A 20,879-nucleotide genomic window follows, 5' to 3' on the forward strand; every position below is an offset into this window, starting at 1 on the left:
TCAGAGCTATTCATTTATGGACTCGATGAAGATTTATTAGCACGATCCTCGCCTCGCTTGTTGTCTCCCTCGTGACGCAGATATGCTTTGTAATGCTCCCTTGTTTCAAGTATTCACTAATTCGTGCTACCTATGAATGATCCTAACTTTGTTTTAAAGAAAGTAATTAAATTATACAAGTAATGATCATTACTAGATAATAAAACATAATTGAAAATGAATAGAAACGAAGGTTTTAGGTGCTCCGCCGTCCAAAAAGATATGGAGATCCAGGGACTCTTAAAATAGACACAAGTTGGGATTAAGATTATATCCAAACTATAAGTCATCTCATTAGCCAACCATTGACAACCACATCGACTCTCTTTTGACCTAATTATACCCATTACTGGACCATCTCTCGATTTAACATCACAATTAGTAAGTAAAGCCTAATTACACCACTCACCACATCCTCCACGTCTCGTCATATTCCATTCCATGGTTGTGATTCCAATGGATTACTGGTGTTAATAGCGTGTGCGTGTCTAATCCATCCTCACTGTTTATACGCTTAAACCTTTGTTTCAATATATTTGATGTTTTGGTTGTATGCACAATAATTAAGATAAACATTTTTTCCTAAAAAGTAGCATTAAAAATATAAATCAAAACTAATTCAGCCAATCCTTTAAAATAAGTACTAAATATTATTGGTCACACAGTTTTCTATAAACTAAGAATAATATAAAAATATCAAAATATCAACTATTTTGAAACATCAAAAACTCTCTAAAACATCATGTATTTTGAAACAGAGGGAGTAATTCCTAAATCTGTCAACTGTTGACAAAATACAAAGGTTAGATATGTCGACTGGATACAAAATCAATTTGTTTTCTAAATAATAAAGTTTTAGTATTTAACTCATTCAATTCTATTAAATTGTAATTTTAATATTTGTTTTCTATGTTTCATATACTTTATTTCAGTTTTTCTCCCTCTTGAAATTTCGCTAAAACTAAAACATTTTTAAAAAGAACAATTCCATTCAAACATTAGATGGGATCAAAAGCTAGGATTCGATTTGCCTACTCGCGCGTAATGGCAGGCTGACTGTGAATCTCAGAGCATCTCCCAAGGTTTACTCCATTTTTACTCTAAAATAGAGTGATTCTATAATAGAGATGCAGTTTGCTCTAATGGTACTTTATTTTAGAGTATAAAATAGAGTGATAAACAAAAAAAAAAAACTTACTTTATATTTGGAATAAACTTCTTTTCACTTTCTTATAGAATGAAAAATAGAGTATCATTGAAGCATTTTTTACTCTAAACTCTATTTTAGAGTGAAAAATAGAATGTGGTTGAAGGTGTCCTCGTAGCAAATGTGTTTTGAATTTTAGGACATAACTCGAATACAATCTACTAAAGTGGATTTGCAGAAAACTTGTGCTAAAAAAACATTTTAATATTAGAATAATGGGTCTATCCCTAACACCTAGGAAAAAAATAAAACCAAGATTTGAACGTCAAGATGTTAAAAACGATTTATGAAATGCTTTCCACGCAACTCTAGAAACCAAAACCAAGCTCCATTATTGGTGGTCGATGATTAATTGTGACCAACGGATTGGTCCACGTTCTTGTCTAGTCAAATAACTAACATCAACGTAGCAAGTTTAAGTAAACAACGAAAAAGACAAACGAAGAGAAGATGAAGGAAGAGCAAGGTTTGTATAAGAATTGCCAAGCAAGCAACCACGTGGTCCTATTCTATCACCACGCACCAACCAGTCAATACTCAATTGGATTCGACGTTTCGTCACACTACAATATAAATATTTTATCTTTCACGAAGTGGGAAAACACCAACTAAATTAGAAAAAGAAGAAAGATAAAAATCGTTTAAAATAGAGCGTGGCAAAGTGTGAACACAAACACCTGGAGAGTCAATTCTTCTGTCCTTCTGGGTGACATGTGCATATGAATTAGTGTATGAAGACGCGTTTGGGGTTTATCAGTTTATAATTCGTCTTAGCTATCATGACCAAAGTGTTTAATGAAAGATCTCCAGCAACAAAACATTTATATTTATTCCAAGACTTTATAGGCAGTGTAGGAGAAGACTATAAGAATTTAGGCAATTTATGAATATGACTAAATGAGTAATGAGGTCAGGGCATTCATTTGAAAGCAGATAAAGGAGTTTACTCATGTTTTTGACTAACTAATTTCAAATTTGTCTTCATTATATGGAAATATCTAAGTTCGTACCCTGATTAAGATTGACATTATGTCCACCTTTGTTTTTTTTTCAACAACCCCTTATATGGATCCTAAAACGCATATTAAGAGTCGGTAATGTTTGTTTATAAGGGTTCCTAAAACCCAACCGTTCAAGAAAAAGGTTTCTAAAATCCATATTAAAAGTCGGTAATGTTTGTTTGTAAAACTAGAAAAATATATAGAAAACAATATCATTAGAACAACATTGATATAGTCAGACTTAAGTTGATGAAAAATAGATAATACATTAATATCAAAGTTATTACATGTATTGATGAAAACAAATAAGTATAAACTAGTGAAAATAAGGTATAAAAAGAGGTCGAAATGTTTAAGAAATGAAAACCCGAAATTGATATGTACGTGTGTGTAAATCGGAACTTTAATATCCTCATAACTTGTATTCTTCCTGATTTTGTAAATCTTCCAAGTTGTTCATTTCAGAGTCGTTTTTAACCAAAACTAATTGAATTTTTAGTTTCATTAAGTGATTTTTTGGTTTCAGTTATATTTCGGTTAAAAATTCAGTTAAGTTCGGATAATTTCGGTTCGAAGTTTGCTTAGCAAAACTTCTCTTTTTGAAAAACAGAACTAACCAATTATCGAACAAGAAACCGAGATAAACATGCCGAACTGAACAGAACTCATTACTGAACTAATCGAAATTTCGGTTCGGTTTTTGATTTTTGTATAGAGATATGCCACAATTGTAACAACTCAAACCTTAATGGGCTTATGGAGAGAGATCCGAATCATTAAATACGAATACAGTTAATCAAATGCAACAGTCGCAAATTCGATCTTTTGAAAGAGGGTGACTGGGGACAAGAAAAAAACACGGTGGAGGACTCTGCTACATCGCCGCTCAGGAACAGTCTAAGTTAGACCAGACCGACTGATTGAAATCCACAACATAGACAAAAATTCTGTATCGGGTCAGATTGGAGTGTCAGAGACACGAAGAAGAGTAAGGCTCCTAAAATGGAGGGACGAAGTTTGATTCTTGTATAGAGATATCCACACACAGGTTCATAGAGACTCCTCCACAACCTTCGATTAAAGAAAGAAAGAAAGTCCTAAACTAAAGTTTACAATTATGATGTTGTTATGTAGGTGCAAAGACAGCTACACCTACGTATAGAAGCACAAGGGAAGTACTTGAAGAAGATCATTGAAGAGCAACAGCGACTAAGCGGAGCTCTTGGCGAACCACCCTCAAGTCTAGTAACAGGGGATTCAGATCCTGCGAGCCATGCCCGACATCCGAGTCTCCATTACCAGATTAACTCAGGCAAGGAATGCGGACCAGACAAAAGCCTTTCGGTTGACGAGTCTCATTCATCTTACCGGGAGCTATTGATAAGACCAGGCAAGAGCGTCTCTCGTAATTGTTTCTAAAGAGTTTCAAACCCGTAAGAGACTGCCCACGCGCCTCGCAGCCTTTTTTGTAGTTCCCAGATTCCTACCACTCGCACTCATTTTTTTGTTTCTTCCCTAGAATACCCTTCTTATTTCTCACTATTTACAACTTTACCATCCACTCATGACTCACCAGTCCTGGCCCCAGGACACTCGGAAGTGTCATTATTCTCCCAACTCTCACTTTAACACTTGTCGGAGCAAAAAAGCCAAGGCAGCCAATAAGAACACGACTTTATTTATTTGTTTTTAAAATAATAAAGATAAAAGCCCAAGTGTTAATGGGCCTTTTTCTATAGAACGACGACGCTTTCTGAGCTCATCGTCTTCACTACTACGCAGCAGGGGAAGAGACTCTCTAATGGCGCCTAAGCTTCTCTCCTCCAGTAACTTCAAATCTCTCTTCGACTCTGTTGACACTTTCCTCTTTGACTGCGATGGTATTGATTCTGTTTTTTTTCCTCTTTTTACGTTATTCCATTCGAGCCTTTGATGAGGAATGGTGATGATTCAGGTGTTATATGGAAGGGGGATACGCTCATCGATGGCGTCTCTCAAACTCTCGACTTACTCCGATCCAAGGCGAGAGAGAGAGACTTCCCTTTCTCACTCTTCTTCCTTTCAACCTCTCTCTCTCTCTCTCTGATTCTGATCTTGATTTTGTTACGCTTTTCAGGGTAAAAACATTGTCTTTGTGACGAACAACTCGATGAAATCGAGAAGGCAATACGCAGAGAAGTTCCGATCTTTGGGTCTAACTTCTGTTACTCAGGTTTGGTTTTTCTCATACTGTGTATGTTGTTTGGATCGCGTTTCATGTGTGTTTGAAATTTATCTGTGTGTGTGTGTTTTAATTGAAAGGAAGAGATATTTTCTTCGTCTTTTGCGGCAGCTATGTACCTCAAAGCCAACAACTTCCCCAAGGACAAGAAGGTTCCTCTCCTCTTTAATACACTACTAGCACGTTCCCTTTGTGTATCTCTGTCGTGATTTTTTTTTTTTTTTTTTTGGTTTGGTTTCGTAGGTTTATGCGATTGGTGGAGAAGGCATTCTTGAGGAGCTTCAGCTTGCTGGTTTTACAGGTCTTGGTGGTCCTGTAAGTTGTCTTATCTTCTCGACCATTTTATCCGTTAGGGTCGGTCAACAACATCTAAAAAAAAAAATGAATTATGTTTTTCTCTGCACGGGACACTAGGGGATCATTAGTAGACTGAACGCTTTGAGGAGACTAATATGCTTGTAGAATATGTTACATCTTTACTATGCCATTTTGAATTTTCCTTTGTTTGTTATGACGAAGTGATTGCTTTCATGCAGGCAGACGGTGAAAAGAAGGCGCAATGGAAATCAAACTGTCTCTTTGAACATGATAAAACCGTAATGTGCCATCATAATAATTTTGATCCTCTCTCTCTCTCTCCCCATTTTGCGTTTCTTTTCTTTTCCTCAAGTTTCTAATTTTTGTCTCTTCACGACTTCCTATTTACAGGTGGGAGCAGTTGTGGTTGGACTAGACCCCAACATCAACTACTATAAGCTTCAGTAAGATTGATACACTATCTGCATGCATATGCAAGTTTTTTGCCTCAAAATCAAGTATCTATGATTTTTAGACTAACGCATGGGCAGGTACGCGACGCTATGTGTACGCGAGAATCCGGGATGTCTTTTCATCGCAACCAACCGTGATGCGGTTGGACATATGACGGATCTTCAAGAATGGCCTGGTATTGGTCACTAGACTCTCTCTGTTTCAGTATAGCTGCTTGGTTGTTGCATCATCGAATTTGCTTACGCGTAATTTCTAGGTGCTGGTTGTATGGTTGCTGCCATGTGTGGTTCAACCGAAAGAGAACCAATAGTGGTTGGTAAACCAGCTACTTTCATGATGGACTTTCTGATGCAAAAGTATGTGGACCTTGTCTCATTTTCACAGTGTGCACTATACTAGCATGAGTGTGTGTAATAAAGAAAGTGTGTCTCTCCTTGTTTTTGTTGCAGATTTGGGACAGAAACGTCGAGAATGTGCATGGTGGGTGATAGGCTTGACACTGATGTATTGTTTGGACAGAACGCTGGTTGCAAAACTCTCCTCGTCCTAACAGGTCATTTACTATTGACTCTATGATGATTCTCTTTGGTGGGCAATCAATATGTGCAATGATTGAGCTTGTCTCTAACTAACTCTCTCGCTCTTTTCTGAAAACAGGGTGTACAAGTGAGTCTAACCTACTAGACGAGAGAAACAAGATTGAACCAGACTATTACACAAGCATGGTCTCTGATATCACTAAACTTATGGACTCCCCTTAGTAAGTAAAAGGGCATCATCACCATCTTGGTCTAACCCTGAAACAGTTTTGGGTATATATGGCAAGATGAAATTTCTGATTTTTTTTTGCTTTACTGTAATAATCAATCTGGTGATCTGTTATACTATACATCAACAGAAAACATGGCTTTAATAAAAAGTTGAGTTGAATTCATTTGCTGTGATGTAAAGCTAGTATCTTCAGTCCTTGAAGATCAGTTTTTGACCCAATGATGAAAAGCTAGCATCTTTTGGTTTTGGGAAAACTTTAACCAAAGTTTTGCTGCTTTTAGCTTAGGCCAAGCAAAAAAAAATCAAATCTTCAGAGCCACCTAATAATATGTTTTTTCTAGGTCCACGTTTCGTAACTCACATTCAATGTATAACTAGCACAAAGATGGATGAAGCAAAGCAAATGCAAAGAGACAAAGGGCAACATTGTTGTTTTCTTTTATTCTTGGCTTTTGCATTACAAATTAGGAAAATTTCCAATAAATACCTGACATAATTTTTATCAACTATATAACATCTAAATTATTTTTGTTCCTAGTTTAAATCCACAATTTACTTTTAAATACTAGTTAATAATATTCAAATATTTAAAAAGAAAGTTTTACGCCTTAAAATTAATGACATCAATTCTTTAAACGTGATTAATTTGGCAGTATAAACTTTCGATTGTCAATGTATAACTAACTAGCACACAGATTGATAAAGAAAAGCAATGCAAGGAGCGCCAAATAGGCAAAGTTGGTTTCTCTTTGTCTTTTTATTATTGGCTTTTGCATTGCAAATCACAAAAGGACTTTTTCTTCTGTGCGCGCCATAGTCATGTTTTGCCATTACAAGGAAATTGACCTTTGAAAAATACATAAAGCAAAGACCCATTCATTCATATGCTAGTGCCGACCCCCTAATCCTTCAAATACGCCATGAATTTACTCTCTCTTTAAAGGAAATTTACCAATTGAAAAGTAAATAAAAACGTTTCTAAAGTTTTGAATAGTAGAGACTCAAAAAGAGACCCCAACTTTGAATAACCAATTATCTAATCTTTTGAGCTTTCTTTTACCAGAAAAAAAAAGACAAAAGGCTCACCAAACAAATCCACTACGAGTTCGTTTAGTATATATAAGTGACTTAACATGAAACTGCAAAAGATACCTCATTACAAATTAACGTTACCTTATTTCAAAGTTTGAATCTTGCTCTCCTTTTTTTCTTCTTAGTTAGTTCATTGAGAAAAATTCAGACGTTGACCCCGTGAAAAATCAAATGGGATTTGGAGAATCGATCGAGTAATTTGATTGTTCAATATATCCAACAGACACGGAAGAAACCTGAACCGCTTCTTTTAAGTTTGGTTTAGGACTTTTAGAACATTTTGGAGGAGGTTACGACAAGTCTATGTCAAAGTAGTTCTTATTATGTTTTTGAAGTGTTTTGCTGTCACCTCCTCTTTGACGTTTAAATAATGGTGGACTCAAAGTTCGGTGCGAAGTGATAATAGGAGCAGAAAGCCAGAAACCAAAAAAAGTCGAAGTTGGAAAAAACTCTGTGTGGTTGCAGAGGAAAGTGAGCAAAAAGAAAAAAACAATGAGGATCGTTTCGGAAGAAGAAGCCATTGATGAATTCCTGAAGCTCATGGATAAAGGTCTGTGACCTTTTTTTTTTTCTTTTGTTGGATTTTCTTCTAATTAATGGGTAAAATTCGTGCCAGTTGAGGAGCCATTGAAGACAACATTTAAGGTACGTTCGGTTCTTTGAGGGCTAGAATGGTGTCTTCCCCTGCTCCACGGCTTCTTACTCTCTTTGTTGTGAATTTATAGAATGTCCATCAGGGATACCTGAGAGAGACTTTGATTCGTTTTCTAAAAGCACGAGACTGGAACGTAATAAAAGCTCATGCAATGGTATGCTGTTTATCTCCTAAAACACTTCATTATCTGGTTTTTGACTTGTGTCTGGTTTCAGCGTGTTTTTCTTTTGTGTGTAAATTGACTAAATTCACTTTCAGCTGGTTGAGTGTTTGCGTTATAGGCTGGATAATCAAATTGACAGTATCCTATCCGTGAGTTCTTTACTTCCTCTTTCCTTGCTGTGTGTTGTTGTGGTGAACATTTATTTAGATCATGTTTTTTTTTTGGTTTCTGCAGAAACCTATTGTTCCTAGTGAGTTGTACAGGAACGTACGTGATTCTCAGCTCATAGGAATGTCAGGTTACACCAGAGAGGTAACCCCTCTCCATCATTGCTTTTTTTTTTTGTGCTAATCAAAACATTATCTCTTTCTTGATTTTAATTTGGTGTTGTTTTAGGGCTTGCCTGTCTTTGCTATTGGTGTTGGCCTCAGCACATTCGACAAAGCTTCTGTAAGTTCCTTCATTGTTTTGTCCATAGTTTCAAATGAGATGCAAATATGAATGTGCTTCTCTTCTTCCACATACAGGTTCACTACTATGTCCAATCCCACATCCAAATCAATGAATACAGAGACCGCGTACTACTGGTTAGTTACATTTCAAACGGCTAAACTTCTTGTTCCGCTTCTTTCTTGTTGTAATGTATAAAACAATGTTACAGCCTTCTATGTCTAAGAAGAACGGGAGGCCAATCACCACTTGCGTGAAGGTTCTAGACATGACAGGGTTGAAACTTTCAGCCCTGAGTCAAATTAAGGTATGAAACTATGAATCATCAATAATGATATTGCAAGTTACAATAAGTTACTTGAATTCATTTTCATATATCTTCTTTTATAACTTTATGTACTCATCATCTTGATGCAGTTAGTGACTATCATATCGACCATTGATGATCTGAACTATCCAGAGAAAACAAACACATACTATGTTGTCAACGCTCCATATATATTCTCCGCCTGTTGGAAGGTAAAAGTCTCTTCTGTTTTTGCATGCAACTCAACTCAGGGTGTTAGCTACTTAAGCATGCATGTAATGTGTGTAAACAGGTTGTAAAACCTCTTTTACAAGAGAGGACGAGGAAAAAAGTTCATGTGTTATCTGGTTGCGGAAAGGACGAGTTATTGAAGGTATATATGATCTTGTTGGTGTGAAAAATGCAAAAGTTTCTCTAAAGTTTTTGTGGTTCTTTTGTAAGATTATGGACTACACATCCCTCCCACATTTCTGTAGAAGAGGAAGCTCTTCTGGGTCATCTCACCACGCTCAGAGTGTAGATTGTTTTTCTGTTGATCATCCTTTCCATCAACAGCTATACAACTATGTGAAGCACCGGTATGAGACCGAGGGACAAGCAGAACCTGCAAAGCAAGGATCTTTCCACGTGGGTTTTCCCGAGCCTGTAGCTGAGCGTGTGGAGATGGCCAAAACCATAGAATCTGAACTGCACAAGTTCGAAAACTGCAGCGTTGGTGACAGAAAAGCCAGTCCATGAGAGAACTTGGGAGATGGATGAATCTTGGAATGCGTCTGAAGGAGTTCTTTCACAACAAAAAATGTATTTTATAGTTGACCTAGCAATTCAATTGAGTAAGTACTGAGCACTGTGGCTCTGTTATCTGCATAGCCATGCAAATGTAAAGTGAAGGAAAGAGAATAAAATCTTGGTACTGATTGAACTCCTGGACTCATGTATAGTTTTATTATTTGATCCTCTGGATAGACATTTGTAGCAAATCTATTTACTTAAGTGTGCAGTGCATCATCAATACTAGTTTGATTTTCTAACACACCTTTATTGCATCTCATGACACACAAACATAAAACAATGTACACATTACAACCTTTGCCTTCTATAACAAGCTTCAGAGTGCTGAATATCCGATTGTCTTCTCCGACCTGGCAAAGAGTTGAAGTTAAAGAGTATTGTATTAAGAAGCAATTAGTTGGCATGTAAGCCTTTGCTTTATTGATATATGGTGTTTTTCACATCATTGTACATACGTTTTCATTTGTTTCAAGTCACTAATTCGTGTCAGTCTAGTCCTTTTTGACCTTTTACAGGTCTGGAGTTAGCAGAAGAAAGGAGAGAAGGTGCCTGATGAAAAGAAGTCCTTTTGGAGCATTCCTGCGGAGAACACTCAAGAGAACAGTCCCGAGGCTGATCTCTCTCAAGCGGAACAAGCAGACGGAGTGATCCGGTGATTGTTCCAGACAAATATGGAAACTCCTATTTCGGGAATTGAAGCCCTGTTGCCCTAATCTCTTTCCTTCTGATTGGCGCCTCCATATAAAACGCCACCTATCTATTTTCTATTTTTCTACGCTAGTTTTTACAAGAAAACACTGAGTATTTGCGATCTGCAACTTGTAAGGGAGAAGAATCAATCCTCTCATAGAGAAGATCATCTGAACCCTATTGTTTCATACTCTGTTCTTATGCAATTTTATTCAGGATTTATGTCTTTGTCTATGTGCATCATGATCGAGTAGTGACCTTGCTCGCCTAGGGTTTTTAGGGTGTTGAGACATGAGCTAAACATAGATAAGCGATCCATAACTGTTCTTCATTCATACTGTTCTTACTGCTTTCATTAAACTGATCACTTGATGTTAGATCACTAGTTCATCACCTAGTTAACCGCTTAGGATGATAACTTGACATGTATTGAATGAGCTTAGTATCCCTAATCAGCGAAAGTAGATATTAGGGTGGTAAGTGAACTGATCGGACCTGTTCTCTAAAGCTTGCAATCGATCCTCATCCCAACGACAGTTAGGTGGTGAGATCGATCTGCAAAGCGATCACTGCCACGACAGTGGAGTGTTCCAGCTTAGTGGTCCGAGTTCTAGAAAGCACTTCATCGCGCTTGAATAATTGTTTGGCTCCAATTCAACACCCAATGAAATACCCTAGGCTAGCTCTTGTTTAATTGAATCAATCTCGTGTTTATTTGCTTGTTTGCTATCGCCTATTTCAACCAAATCATATCTTCTTCTTAGCTTGATTCTGAAACTTATAGAACTAGAGTGTAGACTGGTCCTCTGGATTTGAATCTCAAGTACTACAATTGCAACTGTTAACTTGGCAGTAGCAAGGATTCATTTTTAGTGTATCAAGTTTTGGCGCCGTTGCGACGGGGACCAGATTTTTTTACCTCTAATTTTCGGTTTCATATCTAGTCTAAGATATCTGACTCGTGTTATTTTCTTTGTTTCAGCTGATGATCCAGGTGCATGACCAGTAGACATACTCGGAGCAACGCACAAGGGCCATTACATCAGCTTTCTAACGAGGAACTAGCGAGATTGGAACGACAGAACCGTCAACAGCCGAGATCAACGAACACCAACATGGGTGATCATCCAGATGATCTCACTGCTGCGTTTGCACTCATGCAACAGCAGATGCAGCAGATGCAGCAGACAATCCAAGCGCAGCAAGCTGCTGCCGAGCAAGCTGCTCTGAATGCTGCGAACCAACAGGAGGGAGTGGTCCAGATCGGCCAGAGAAATTTACTGCGTAATCTGCCCGCTACGCGATCTGCCATAACCCCTCCACCGTGCACAAGGCAAGATTTCGAGATCAAGCCAGCCTTGATAAGTCTAGTGCAAAGGAAGATCTTCAATGGGCTTCCTGCTGAGATACCGATGGACCACATCGAGCACTTCGAGAAGATGTGTGGTTTCACTAAAGCGAATGGAGTACCACCTGATTACATCAAGTGTACTCTGTTCCCTTTCTCTCTTGATGGGAAAGCTGCTCGCTGGCTTGATTCACTACCCACCGGATCACTCACCAACTGGGAACAAGTCCGAGAAGCTTTCTTAAGCCACTTCTACACGAAATCGAAGACAGCAGCTCTGAGACAGAAGATCGTGACCTTCAAACAGCTGGTAGACGAGCCGTTCTGTGATGCTTGGGAGCGATTCAATGTCTACCGCAGAGAATGCCCACATCACGGTTTTGAGGAAGACTATCTGCTGGGAGTGTTCTACGATGGAGTAGGCTGGGAGTACAGGAACGCTTTGAACTCAGCCAGTAAAGGAGATTTCATGACTCAGTCCACTCAAGGTGCATTCGAGTTGATTGAGAACATGGCCTCAAGCTCAGCTGACAATAACCGCGAGACTGATCGCACTCAGAAGGTGAAGAGCATCGACAACAGCAAGATTGATGAGCTCTCTGCCAAAGTCGACCAGCTGATTAAGAGTAACCAGAACCAAGTCTTCATCATGGAAGAATCACCACAGGATAAAGCTACCGCAGAAGGCACTTCAGAGGCAGATCAGTCGGCTGAGGATCAGCATGAAGTGAGTTATGTGAATGGGCAAGGATGGCAGTTCAAGAACTATCACCCGAACCCTAACGTGAGGAACAATCCCCACCTGTTCAATGCCCCTAAACCAGACGATAAAGCTCAAGGGAACCAAGGTCAGAACAGTGGATACCAAAGGCCTTATGGCAATCAGGGAAGAACCTTTGTCCTTAACCCAGCTCAGAATGCTCAGTTCCACAGCCAGAAACAGCCGGTTAATCAGCAAGCTGCACAACCGACTCAGACTGCTCCGCATGATGACATGAAGAGTCTCGCCAATATGATGAGTCAGCTGCTCCAAGGACAGCAGATCCAAGGGAAGGCACTGAACCAGGTCACAAACGACATCAACACCAGGATGAATCATATGTTCAATGACCTGAGTGTGAAGTATGACAATGTCTCAAGCCATATGAGACAGATGGATATTCAGATTGCTCAGACTGCTGAGAACGTGAAGAGACAGCAAGGAACTCTCCCTGGGAAAACAGACAAGAACCCCAAGGAGTGCAATGCAGTAAGGTTGAGGAGTGGAAAGCAACTGCCTGATCTAGACCCCAGGAGATTCACATCGGCTGAGAAAGGAAAGCAGAAGGAGTCGGATCAGCCATCTAAAGCTGTACCCACAGATGAGGATGATGCAGAACAACCTACTGAGACTGTTCCGACGGAAGCAGAGCGACCCGCTGGGGTTGTTCCACCGACTGCAGCGCCTTCTCCTGCTCGTCAGTATGTGCCAAAGTTCCTTACCCTGTTCCAGCTAAGGCTACACGCAAGGATAAGGAAGAGATGAAGTGCAGGAAGATGCTAGAAGACCTAACTGTCAAGCTCCCTCTGATGAGTGCGATCCAGATGATACCATCCATGCGCAGCTTTGTCAAAGGACTGATCTCTGGGAAGATATCTGATGACAGTGAGTTCATGATTGTCTCTAAGGAGTGCAGCGCGGTGCTCCAGAACAGAAGGATCAAGAAGATGGGTGATCCGGGAAAGTTTGTTCTCTCGGTTCAGATTGGGAGAACACTTTTCTCATGCTCATTGGTCGATCTAGGGTCGAGCATAAACCTCATGCCATACACTGTGGCTAAGCGCCTTGGATACTCGGACTTCAAGCCTACCAGGATGTCCCTAGTGTTTGCTGATCGATCTGTCAAGTCTCCAGTTGGGATCCTAGAGGATCTTCAAGTTCTGGTCGGAAACACCCTTGTTCCTGCCGATTTCGTTGTTCTGGAAGTTGAGGAAGATTCCAATGATCCCCTGATCCTAGGCAGACCATTCCTCTGCACTGTTGGAGCTATCATTGATGTCCGACAAGGGAAGATCGATCTCCACCTTGGAGATATTGTGATGAAGTTTGAGATGGATCAGATGCTCAAGAAGCCGATGCTGGATGGACAAACCTTCACTGTCCAAGAAGATGGTGATCCCCTAGAGCCGCATGAAGGTATGATCGAGGAGATTCTCACCGAGGATCCACTTGAACTCGCCTTAGTCAGAGCTGAAGCCGAGCAAAGCTTGGAGAGTGTTGATGCTGATGCCTATGCCCAGATCCTGGATTCAGCCAGGAGTATGGAGAGGATGGTGGCGAATCTAAGTCTGGGGGAGAACAGTGACTCCAGCACATCAACTGGAACAACCACGCCTCAGAACCCGACTGTTCCGGCAGCTCAGCCCGATGACTCATGGAGCGAGCTGAAAGCTCCAAAGGTAGAGCTCAAATCCCTTCCCAAGGGACTCAGGTATGCATTTCTTGGACCCAACTCCACATATCCTGTCATTGTGAATGCTGACCTGAACAATGCAGAGACTGCTCTGCTTTTGTGTGAGCTGAGGAAATATCGTAAGGCTTTGGGTTACTCTCTAGCTGACATACCTGGCATTTCACCTGATTTGTGCATGCATAGAATACACCTGGAAGATGAATCGATGACTTCTGTAGAACATCAGAGGAGGTTAAACCCGAATCTAAAAGATGTTGTAAAGAAAGAGATAATGAAACTTCTAGAAGCAGGTGTGATCTATGCGATCTCTGACAGTAAGTGGGTTAGTCCCGTGCATGTAGTACCTAAGAAAGGTGGGATCACTGTTGTAACCAATGAAAAGAATGAATTGATCCCCACTAGAACAGTTACTGGTCATCGCATGTGCATTGATTTTCGTAAATTGAATGCTGCGACTCGTAAGGATCACTTCCCACTTCCTTTTATTGATCAAATGCTTGAGAGATTGGCTAACCACCCTTACTATTGCTTTTTAGATGGTTATTCAGGTTTCTTTCAGATTCCCATCCACCCAGATGATCAGGAGAAGACGACGTTCACATGCCCTTATGGAACATATGCATACAGGAGGATGCCATTCGGCTTGTGCAATGCTCCAGCGACCTTCCAGCGATGCATGATGTCAATTTTTACTGATCTGATCGAAGACATAATGGAGGTTTTCATGGACGATTTCAGCGTCTATGGAAGCTCCTTTCATGTCTGTTTGTCAAATTTGTGCAGGGTACTGAAGCGATGCGAAGAGAAGCATTTGGTGCTGAACTGGGAGAAATGCCACTTCATGGTGAGAGATGGGATTGTTCTGGGACACAAGATATCCGAGAAAGGCATTGAGGTGGACAAGGCAAAGATCGAGGTCATGATGAGTCTGCAACCACCAACTTCAGTGAAGGGAATCAGGAGTTTCTTGGGACACGCTGGTTTCTACAGGAGGTTCATCCAAGACTTCTCTAAGATCGCGAGACCACTCACTCGGTTGCTCTGCAAGGAAGCTCAGTTTGCCTTTGACAGTGACTGCTTAGCCGCATTCCACACAATCAAGGGAGCTCTAGTCAGTGCACCAGTTGTCCAACCTCCAGACTGGGATCTCCCTTTTGAGATCATGACAGATGCAAGTGATTTTGCAGTGGGAGCAGTCCTTGGACAGCGTAAAGACAAGAAGCTTCACGTGATCTACTATGCAAGCAGAACTTTGGATGAAGCTCAATGCCGATACGCAACCACAGAGAAGGAGCTCCTTGCCATCGTGTTCGCCTTTGAGAAGTTCAGATCCTATTTGGTTGGATCAAAGGTGATTGTGCACACAGACCACGCGGCTCTCAAGTACCTGCTCACGAAGAAAGATGCTAAACCGCGGCTCTTAAGATGGATTCTCTTGCTCCAAGAGTTTGATCTAGAGATAAGAGACAAGAAGGGGGTTGATAATGGAGTGGCAGATCATCTCTCCAGGATGAAAGTGTCAGATGAGACAGTTCTTGATGTGGAACAACCGATGGAGTACGTCAATGCGATTGGTCTGCGCAACATGGAGCAGTCGTCACCTGCCATTAAGGATTGTTCCCGCGTAGAAGGAGCATTCGTTGCAGTGATCCAGAAGGAGTACCCGAATCTTCCATGGTTTGCTGAGATTGCCAACTTCTTGGCAGCTGAGAAAGAGCCTTTGAGGTTCACTGGGAATGAGAAGAGGAAATTTTTGAGGGAGGCAAGGCACTACTTCTGGGATGAGCCGTACCTCTATCGGCAAGGCAAGGATGGGATCTTCAGAAGATGTGTTCCGGAGGCTGATATTCCAGGGATCCTTCACCACTGCCATGGTTCCTCTTATGCTGGTCACTTCGCCACCTTCAAGACTGTTTCCAAGATCCTCCAAGCCGGTTTCTGGTGGCCTACTATGTTCAGAGATGCTCACGCCTTCATATCTCGATGCAATTCATGCCAAAGGATGGGGAGTATAAGCAAGAGAAACGAGATGCCTCAGAACTACATCTTGGAAGTTGAAGTGTTCGATTGCTGGGGGATCGATTTCATGGGACCTTTCCCAGTCTCTCACAAGAATGAATACATCCTAGTTGCTGTGGACTATGTCTCCAAGTGGGTGGAAGCAATTGCTAGTCCAACTAATGATGCGCGAGTTGTAACCAAGATGTTCACCTCCATTATCTTTCCAAGATTTGGAGTGCCTAGAGTGGTTATAAGCGATGGTGGAACTCATTTTATCAACAAGTGTTCCAAGGATTGCTGAGTAAGAATGGTGTGAAACACAAGGTTGCAACCGCCTATCATCCTCAAACAAGTGGTCAAGTGGAAGTTTCCAACAGAGAGATCAAGAACATCCTCCAGAAGACTGTCAACGCCACCCGCAAGGATTGGTCCCTTAAGCTTGACGATGCTCTCTGGGCATACAGAACAGCCTACAAGACCCCTCTAGGGACCACTCCCTATCACCTGGTCTATGGCAAGGCGTGCCACCTACCTGTTGAGCTAGAGTACAAGGCGGCTTGGGCTGTCAAACTACTCAACTTCGACATCAAACCTGCCAAAGAGAGGCGAACCATTCAGATCCACGAGTTGGAGGAGATCAGGCATCTGGCCTATGAGAGTTCTAAGATCTACAAGGAAAAGACCAAGGCGTTCCATGACAAGCGGATCATCAGCAGAAGCTTTGTTCCGAACGATCAGGTCTTACTCTTCAATTCGCGGGTTAAGCTGTTCCCTGGAAAGCTTAAATCTAGATGGTCGGGACCTTTCACCATTAAGGAGGTCCGCCCTTATGGAGCTGTTGTGTTGCTGGACACAAGAGGAGGAGAATTCGTTGTTAATGGTCAGCGTCTCAAGCCATATCTTGCTGACACAACAATCGCTGAAGGTGTAGAGATACCCTTGAGCGATCCCCCTCAAGCCTAATCGGCTCATTGAAGTCAAGCTAGTGACAGAAAACAAGCGCTTGGTGGGAGGCAACCCACTGGTGAGTGTAAATATTGTTTTCTCTTTGTCTTTATCTTTCTAGGAACTAACTTGCAGGTTGAAAAATCAAGAAAATTCGAGATCACTCCAGGGAGCACTCCAGCGGTTGTTCCGCCGATTGTTCCCAGGTAAGTTCTCGAACAAAAAAAAATAAAAAAATAAAAAAAAAAAAGAGGGAAGCGTTTTGATTGGTTATTAAAAACCCAAACATTCCACTTCCCCACTTCATCTCTCTCGCCGCAAACCCCCCACCCCCCCCCTTAGAACCCTAAAATCGCACATCACCTCTCTCTTTCTCATCGATTTTGGTTCTAACTCTTGGGATTCTCTTGAGATTGGGTTGTTTTGCAGGAATCATCTCTCCATCAAGGTAATCACAAGAACTCTCTCCCTTTTTGCGCATGCAAATCGCGATTTGGGAGTAAATTCTTGGTTCTCTTCTTTCCTTTATGATTTGCGATTTCATCCTAGGTTGTAGCCTCTTGATAGTATACTTGCTACTAGGATCGAATTCTTGATTGAATTTTCAATGGAAGAGGAACCGATTTGTTGCTTGTGATTCTTGGCCTTTGCGATTTCTATTGTTAAGATTGAGGCTTGTATAGGTTGTCTAGTAATCGATGGACTTGAGTAGAACAAGAAGATTGGATTGTTCCATCGTTTCTAGAACAACCGATGAACTGTGCTGATATTGGGTTTTATTTTGTCTTGTAGATGCCTCCAAAGATGCGGAACGCCAGAGTCACCAAGAGCACGGCTTCTCCAGCCGCGAGTGCTCCACCTGGGTACCCGTGGCGAACAAGACTGGGAGCGCCCATCGACCTAAATGATCAGATGCTCCTTGACTTCAACGTCGAGGGATGGGACAAGGAGTCGGCGGCGGTTTACAACAAGCTCCTCCTAGCAGAGATCTTGCCCACGCGATTCGTGAACCAGCAAACACTAGGCGATCTAGGCCTTGACACTGAGGTGTTCGACACGATGCAGGCTATGGGAATCATGCCTCTCTGCTACCAGGCTCAGGTTCTCTACCCGACTTGGTCAGGCAAGTGCTCGCGACGTGCAAGATCACTTACCAGAACCCAATGCGCCTTCGTATGAGAACTGCTTCTTCTCCTTCATGGCTGATGGCAATTCTGTTCCATCTCTCTCGACGACCTGAACTCTCTATTCGAGATTGCAGACACGCCAAAGGGGATTTCAGTGGAAAGAAAGTTCAAACCGGCAGACACCTTTTGGGACCTCATCGCAGCCGGCAAGTTCACCTCTCGCAAGGCCTATCAGTCGCAGATCCGGAACCCGCTATCCGGATCATCGCCAAGATTGTGTCCAACGTCTTGTTCGCGAAGGAGTACACCTCCAAGATCACGAATGGAGAGCTCCAAGTTCTCTACACGGGACTTGAGGACGAGATGCGCAGAGAGAACATCACCCCGATCCAGGAAGTCAAGACCAACCCAGGGGTATCATCTCATCTCCATGTTCGCTGAGCGCAGAGACACACTGGTTCGAACTGATGATAAGAAGGATCGTTGCGGCAGTCTGCTCACTCCCTTGTTCCAGCATTTCAACATCAACCTCAGCTCTTACACGGTCGTCTCTGCGATTGAGTACATCGATACTCCTTACCTGATCGCATGCCACATCCTGCGCGACGAGACCACCTACAAGTTCCAGGACAAAGAAGGGAACCCTCTGTACTGCAAGCTCCCTATGCCTGGGTTCACAGACTTCTTATCCTTGGAGAACATTGTGTTCTCACCGGCTGAAGAGCACCTCTGCGATGATCCTAAGGCACCGGTTCAGCACGATGATGAAGACATGGATGATGTGGAGCATGTGACTCCACCGGCTGATGGTGAGTACGACCTGGAGGACTTCACCGATGTGACTGATGATCACGCCTACAGACGCTGGATGGTTGATTCCCAGAAGAAGAACAACAGCCTCATGAAGAGGATACTCAGGGCGATCACAGGCGGCTGCATTGGAGCACAGGAGGAGCGTACACCGCAGAGAACAAGGCGCCCAGGCAAGGAACAAGCAGGCACATCGACTGGAGGAGTGAGACTGCCGAGGAACAGGAGGACAGCTGGTCACTCCGGTAGCGGCGATTCAGACTGAGTCCGAAAGGACTATTTCTATCCCTTGTCTTATCCATCTGAACTATTTATTTTTCATGTTATTTGCTTCTGTTTGGTTTGTTTCAGCTTCCTTTGATTTATTTTCACAACCAGGGATGGTGTGAACTAAGTCTGGGGGAGCAATGTACTTGTGTGCTTTTTTTGAGTCAGTCCTTGTGTCATTTTTATTTTTTTATCGAGTCAGTTTTTAGGATCGAGTCAGTCAAAACTATTGTGGGAATCAGGACCTTATTTGTGATGCTCTTTAACCACCTCGTGCTTTAACCTTCTTATTCAGTGACCTTAGCAGTGATGAAAGACCCACACATGGACCTGGAACACCCTGACTTATCTCATTTGACACTTCAGAAGTTCTATACCGATCAGGTTACACTGGGCAGACTTAACTCCACTTTATCTGAACCTAATCTGGATTTAATTCTTCTTGTCATGGGCACTAGATCAGGTAGAATGAGAACTACACTCAGGACTTCTTATCCGATTTTTATCCTCCATCTTGTGTTCCTGAGTGGCTAGCTCATCTTTTAGCTAGTTCCCACCTTGAACCCTGACCTTTTAATTCCACCCTCATGCAATTGCTTTTTAGTACTTTATTGTGCAGATATGTGCAAAAAGGTCGGAGAGGAAAGGATCGACGCAGTTCTTACTCATCAATGCTCACACAGTGGAACAGGCGAACAACCGGAGTGCTTGTTCGATACGTAAGGGAACAACCGAGGTGCCTGTTCCGATACCATGGAGAACAACAAGAAGTAAGTGGCTAGACAGATCAGAATGAATCACCAGTGGCATCATGTACATCACTTGTTACCTCCTTGTTCGTCACCCCAGCATTTTGTATTCAAAAAAAAAAAAAAAAAAAAAAAAAAAAATTTTTGCTTTGATTTATTGGTGACGAGAAGGGGAAGAATTTATGATGCATGCCACTGGGAAGTTGAGAAGTAAGGTGGTTTCAGTGAAGTGATCTGAAGGGGAAGTTGAATCGCGCAGAGCAGTCTTATGATCGATCTATCGGAGAGCAGTCCGATCAGCAGAGATGAGTAAGGACTGTGGACCTCAATGGAGCCGTCCTCTCACGACCATTTTGTGCGATATCCTGCACAGCTCTTGGTAAACCCTAAACACTCTGAACTCCACCATAAAAGTTAGCCTGTTCTATACCTAGCCCGTTCTCTCTGAGTAGAGCCTGTGACAAGAGCTCACGCTGATCTTAATTGAACATAAGGAGTTTTGTCGAATGTTGCCTTTTCAGGTTAAGATGTAGAGTAGGAGCTGATCTTGAACAGCGATCAGGGGGTTCTCAGTAAGTGTGTGTGGTCCTAATCTACAGCTTGTATGGTTCAGAGATTTGTGGTAAGAGTATGGTTGCTGAGAATAAGCGAGTTCCCACGCTTTCAAACCTTTCTCCCTGTTCTTGGTACTTGCCTTGTTCGAGGACAAACAAGGATCTAAGTCTGGGGGAATTGATATTGGTGTTTTTCACATCATTGTACATACGTTTTCATTTGTTTCAAGTCACTAATTCGTGTCAGTCTAGTCCTTTTTGACCTTTTACAGGTCTGGAGTTAGCGAAGAAGAAGAGAAGGTGCCTGATGAAAAGAAGTCCTTTTTGGAGCATTCCTGCGGAGAACACTCAAGAGAACAGTCCCGAGACTGATCTCTCTCAAGCGGAACAAGCAGACGGAGTGATCCGGTGATTGTTCCAGACAAAATATGGAAAACTCCTATTTCGGGAATTGAAGCCCTGTTGC

The 20,879-nt window shown here is 41.9% G+C and overlaps 3 protein-coding genes and 1 non-coding gene across 6 annotated transcripts in view; 2 read left to right on the forward strand and 2 right to left on the reverse strand.

The window, feature by feature from the left end:
• Positions 1 to 3,969: 3,969 nt before the first annotated feature.
• Positions 3,970 to 6,173, forward strand: LOC108821596 (phosphoglycolate phosphatase 2). Its single transcript, XM_018594602.2, has 11 exons — positions 3,970 to 4,127; positions 4,202 to 4,269; positions 4,364 to 4,459; positions 4,549 to 4,620; positions 4,712 to 4,783; positions 5,005 to 5,064; positions 5,177 to 5,229; positions 5,317 to 5,414; positions 5,496 to 5,595; positions 5,689 to 5,792; positions 5,897 to 6,173. The coding sequence occupies exons 1-11, from the start codon at positions 4,049 to 4,051 to the stop codon at positions 5,998 to 6,000; spliced, it is 906 nt and encodes a 301-aa protein (XP_018450104.2). The 5' UTR covers positions 3,970 to 4,048; the 3' UTR covers positions 6,001 to 6,173.
• Positions 6,174 to 7,163: 990 nt separating this feature from the next.
• Positions 7,164 to 9,607, forward strand: LOC108828421 (SEC14 cytosolic factor). Its single transcript, XM_018602116.2, has 11 exons — positions 7,164 to 7,652; positions 7,719 to 7,747; positions 7,828 to 7,911; positions 8,016 to 8,069; positions 8,155 to 8,232; positions 8,317 to 8,370; positions 8,448 to 8,507; positions 8,582 to 8,677; positions 8,788 to 8,889; positions 8,970 to 9,050; positions 9,119 to 9,607. Exons 1-11 carry the CDS (start codon positions 7,595 to 7,597, stop codon positions 9,413 to 9,415), a joined length of 993 nt encoding a protein of 330 aa, XP_018457618.2. The 5' UTR covers positions 7,164 to 7,594; the 3' UTR covers positions 9,416 to 9,607.
• Positions 9,608 to 9,695: 88 nt separating this feature from the next.
• Positions 9,696 to 20,879, reverse strand: part of LOC108828420 (acetyl-CoA acetyltransferase 1) — a 17,917-nt gene continuing 6,733 nt past the window's right edge. For all 3 annotated transcript variants that reach the window (XM_056994356.1, XM_056994358.1, XM_056994357.1), the window contains one exon: positions 9,696 to 9,819. In XM_056994356.1, coding sequence (XP_056850336.1) covers positions 9,786 to 9,819 — 34 coding nt within the window. In that variant the 3' untranslated portion in view covers positions 9,696 to 9,785. The remainder of the gene's footprint in view (positions 9,820 to 20,879) is intronic.
• On the reverse strand, positions 11,782 to 11,888 carry LOC130500490 (small nucleolar RNA R71). The gene has a single exon (XR_008939113.1). It is a non-coding gene; the product is annotated as a small nucleolar RNA R71 (small nucleolar RNA).

Source organism: Raphanus sativus, chromosome 9, assembly GCF_000801105.2.
Source record: "Raphanus sativus cultivar WK10039 chromosome 9, ASM80110v3, whole genome shotgun sequence".
NCBI classification, from domain to species: domain Eukaryota; kingdom Viridiplantae; phylum Streptophyta; class Magnoliopsida; order Brassicales; family Brassicaceae; genus Raphanus; species Raphanus sativus.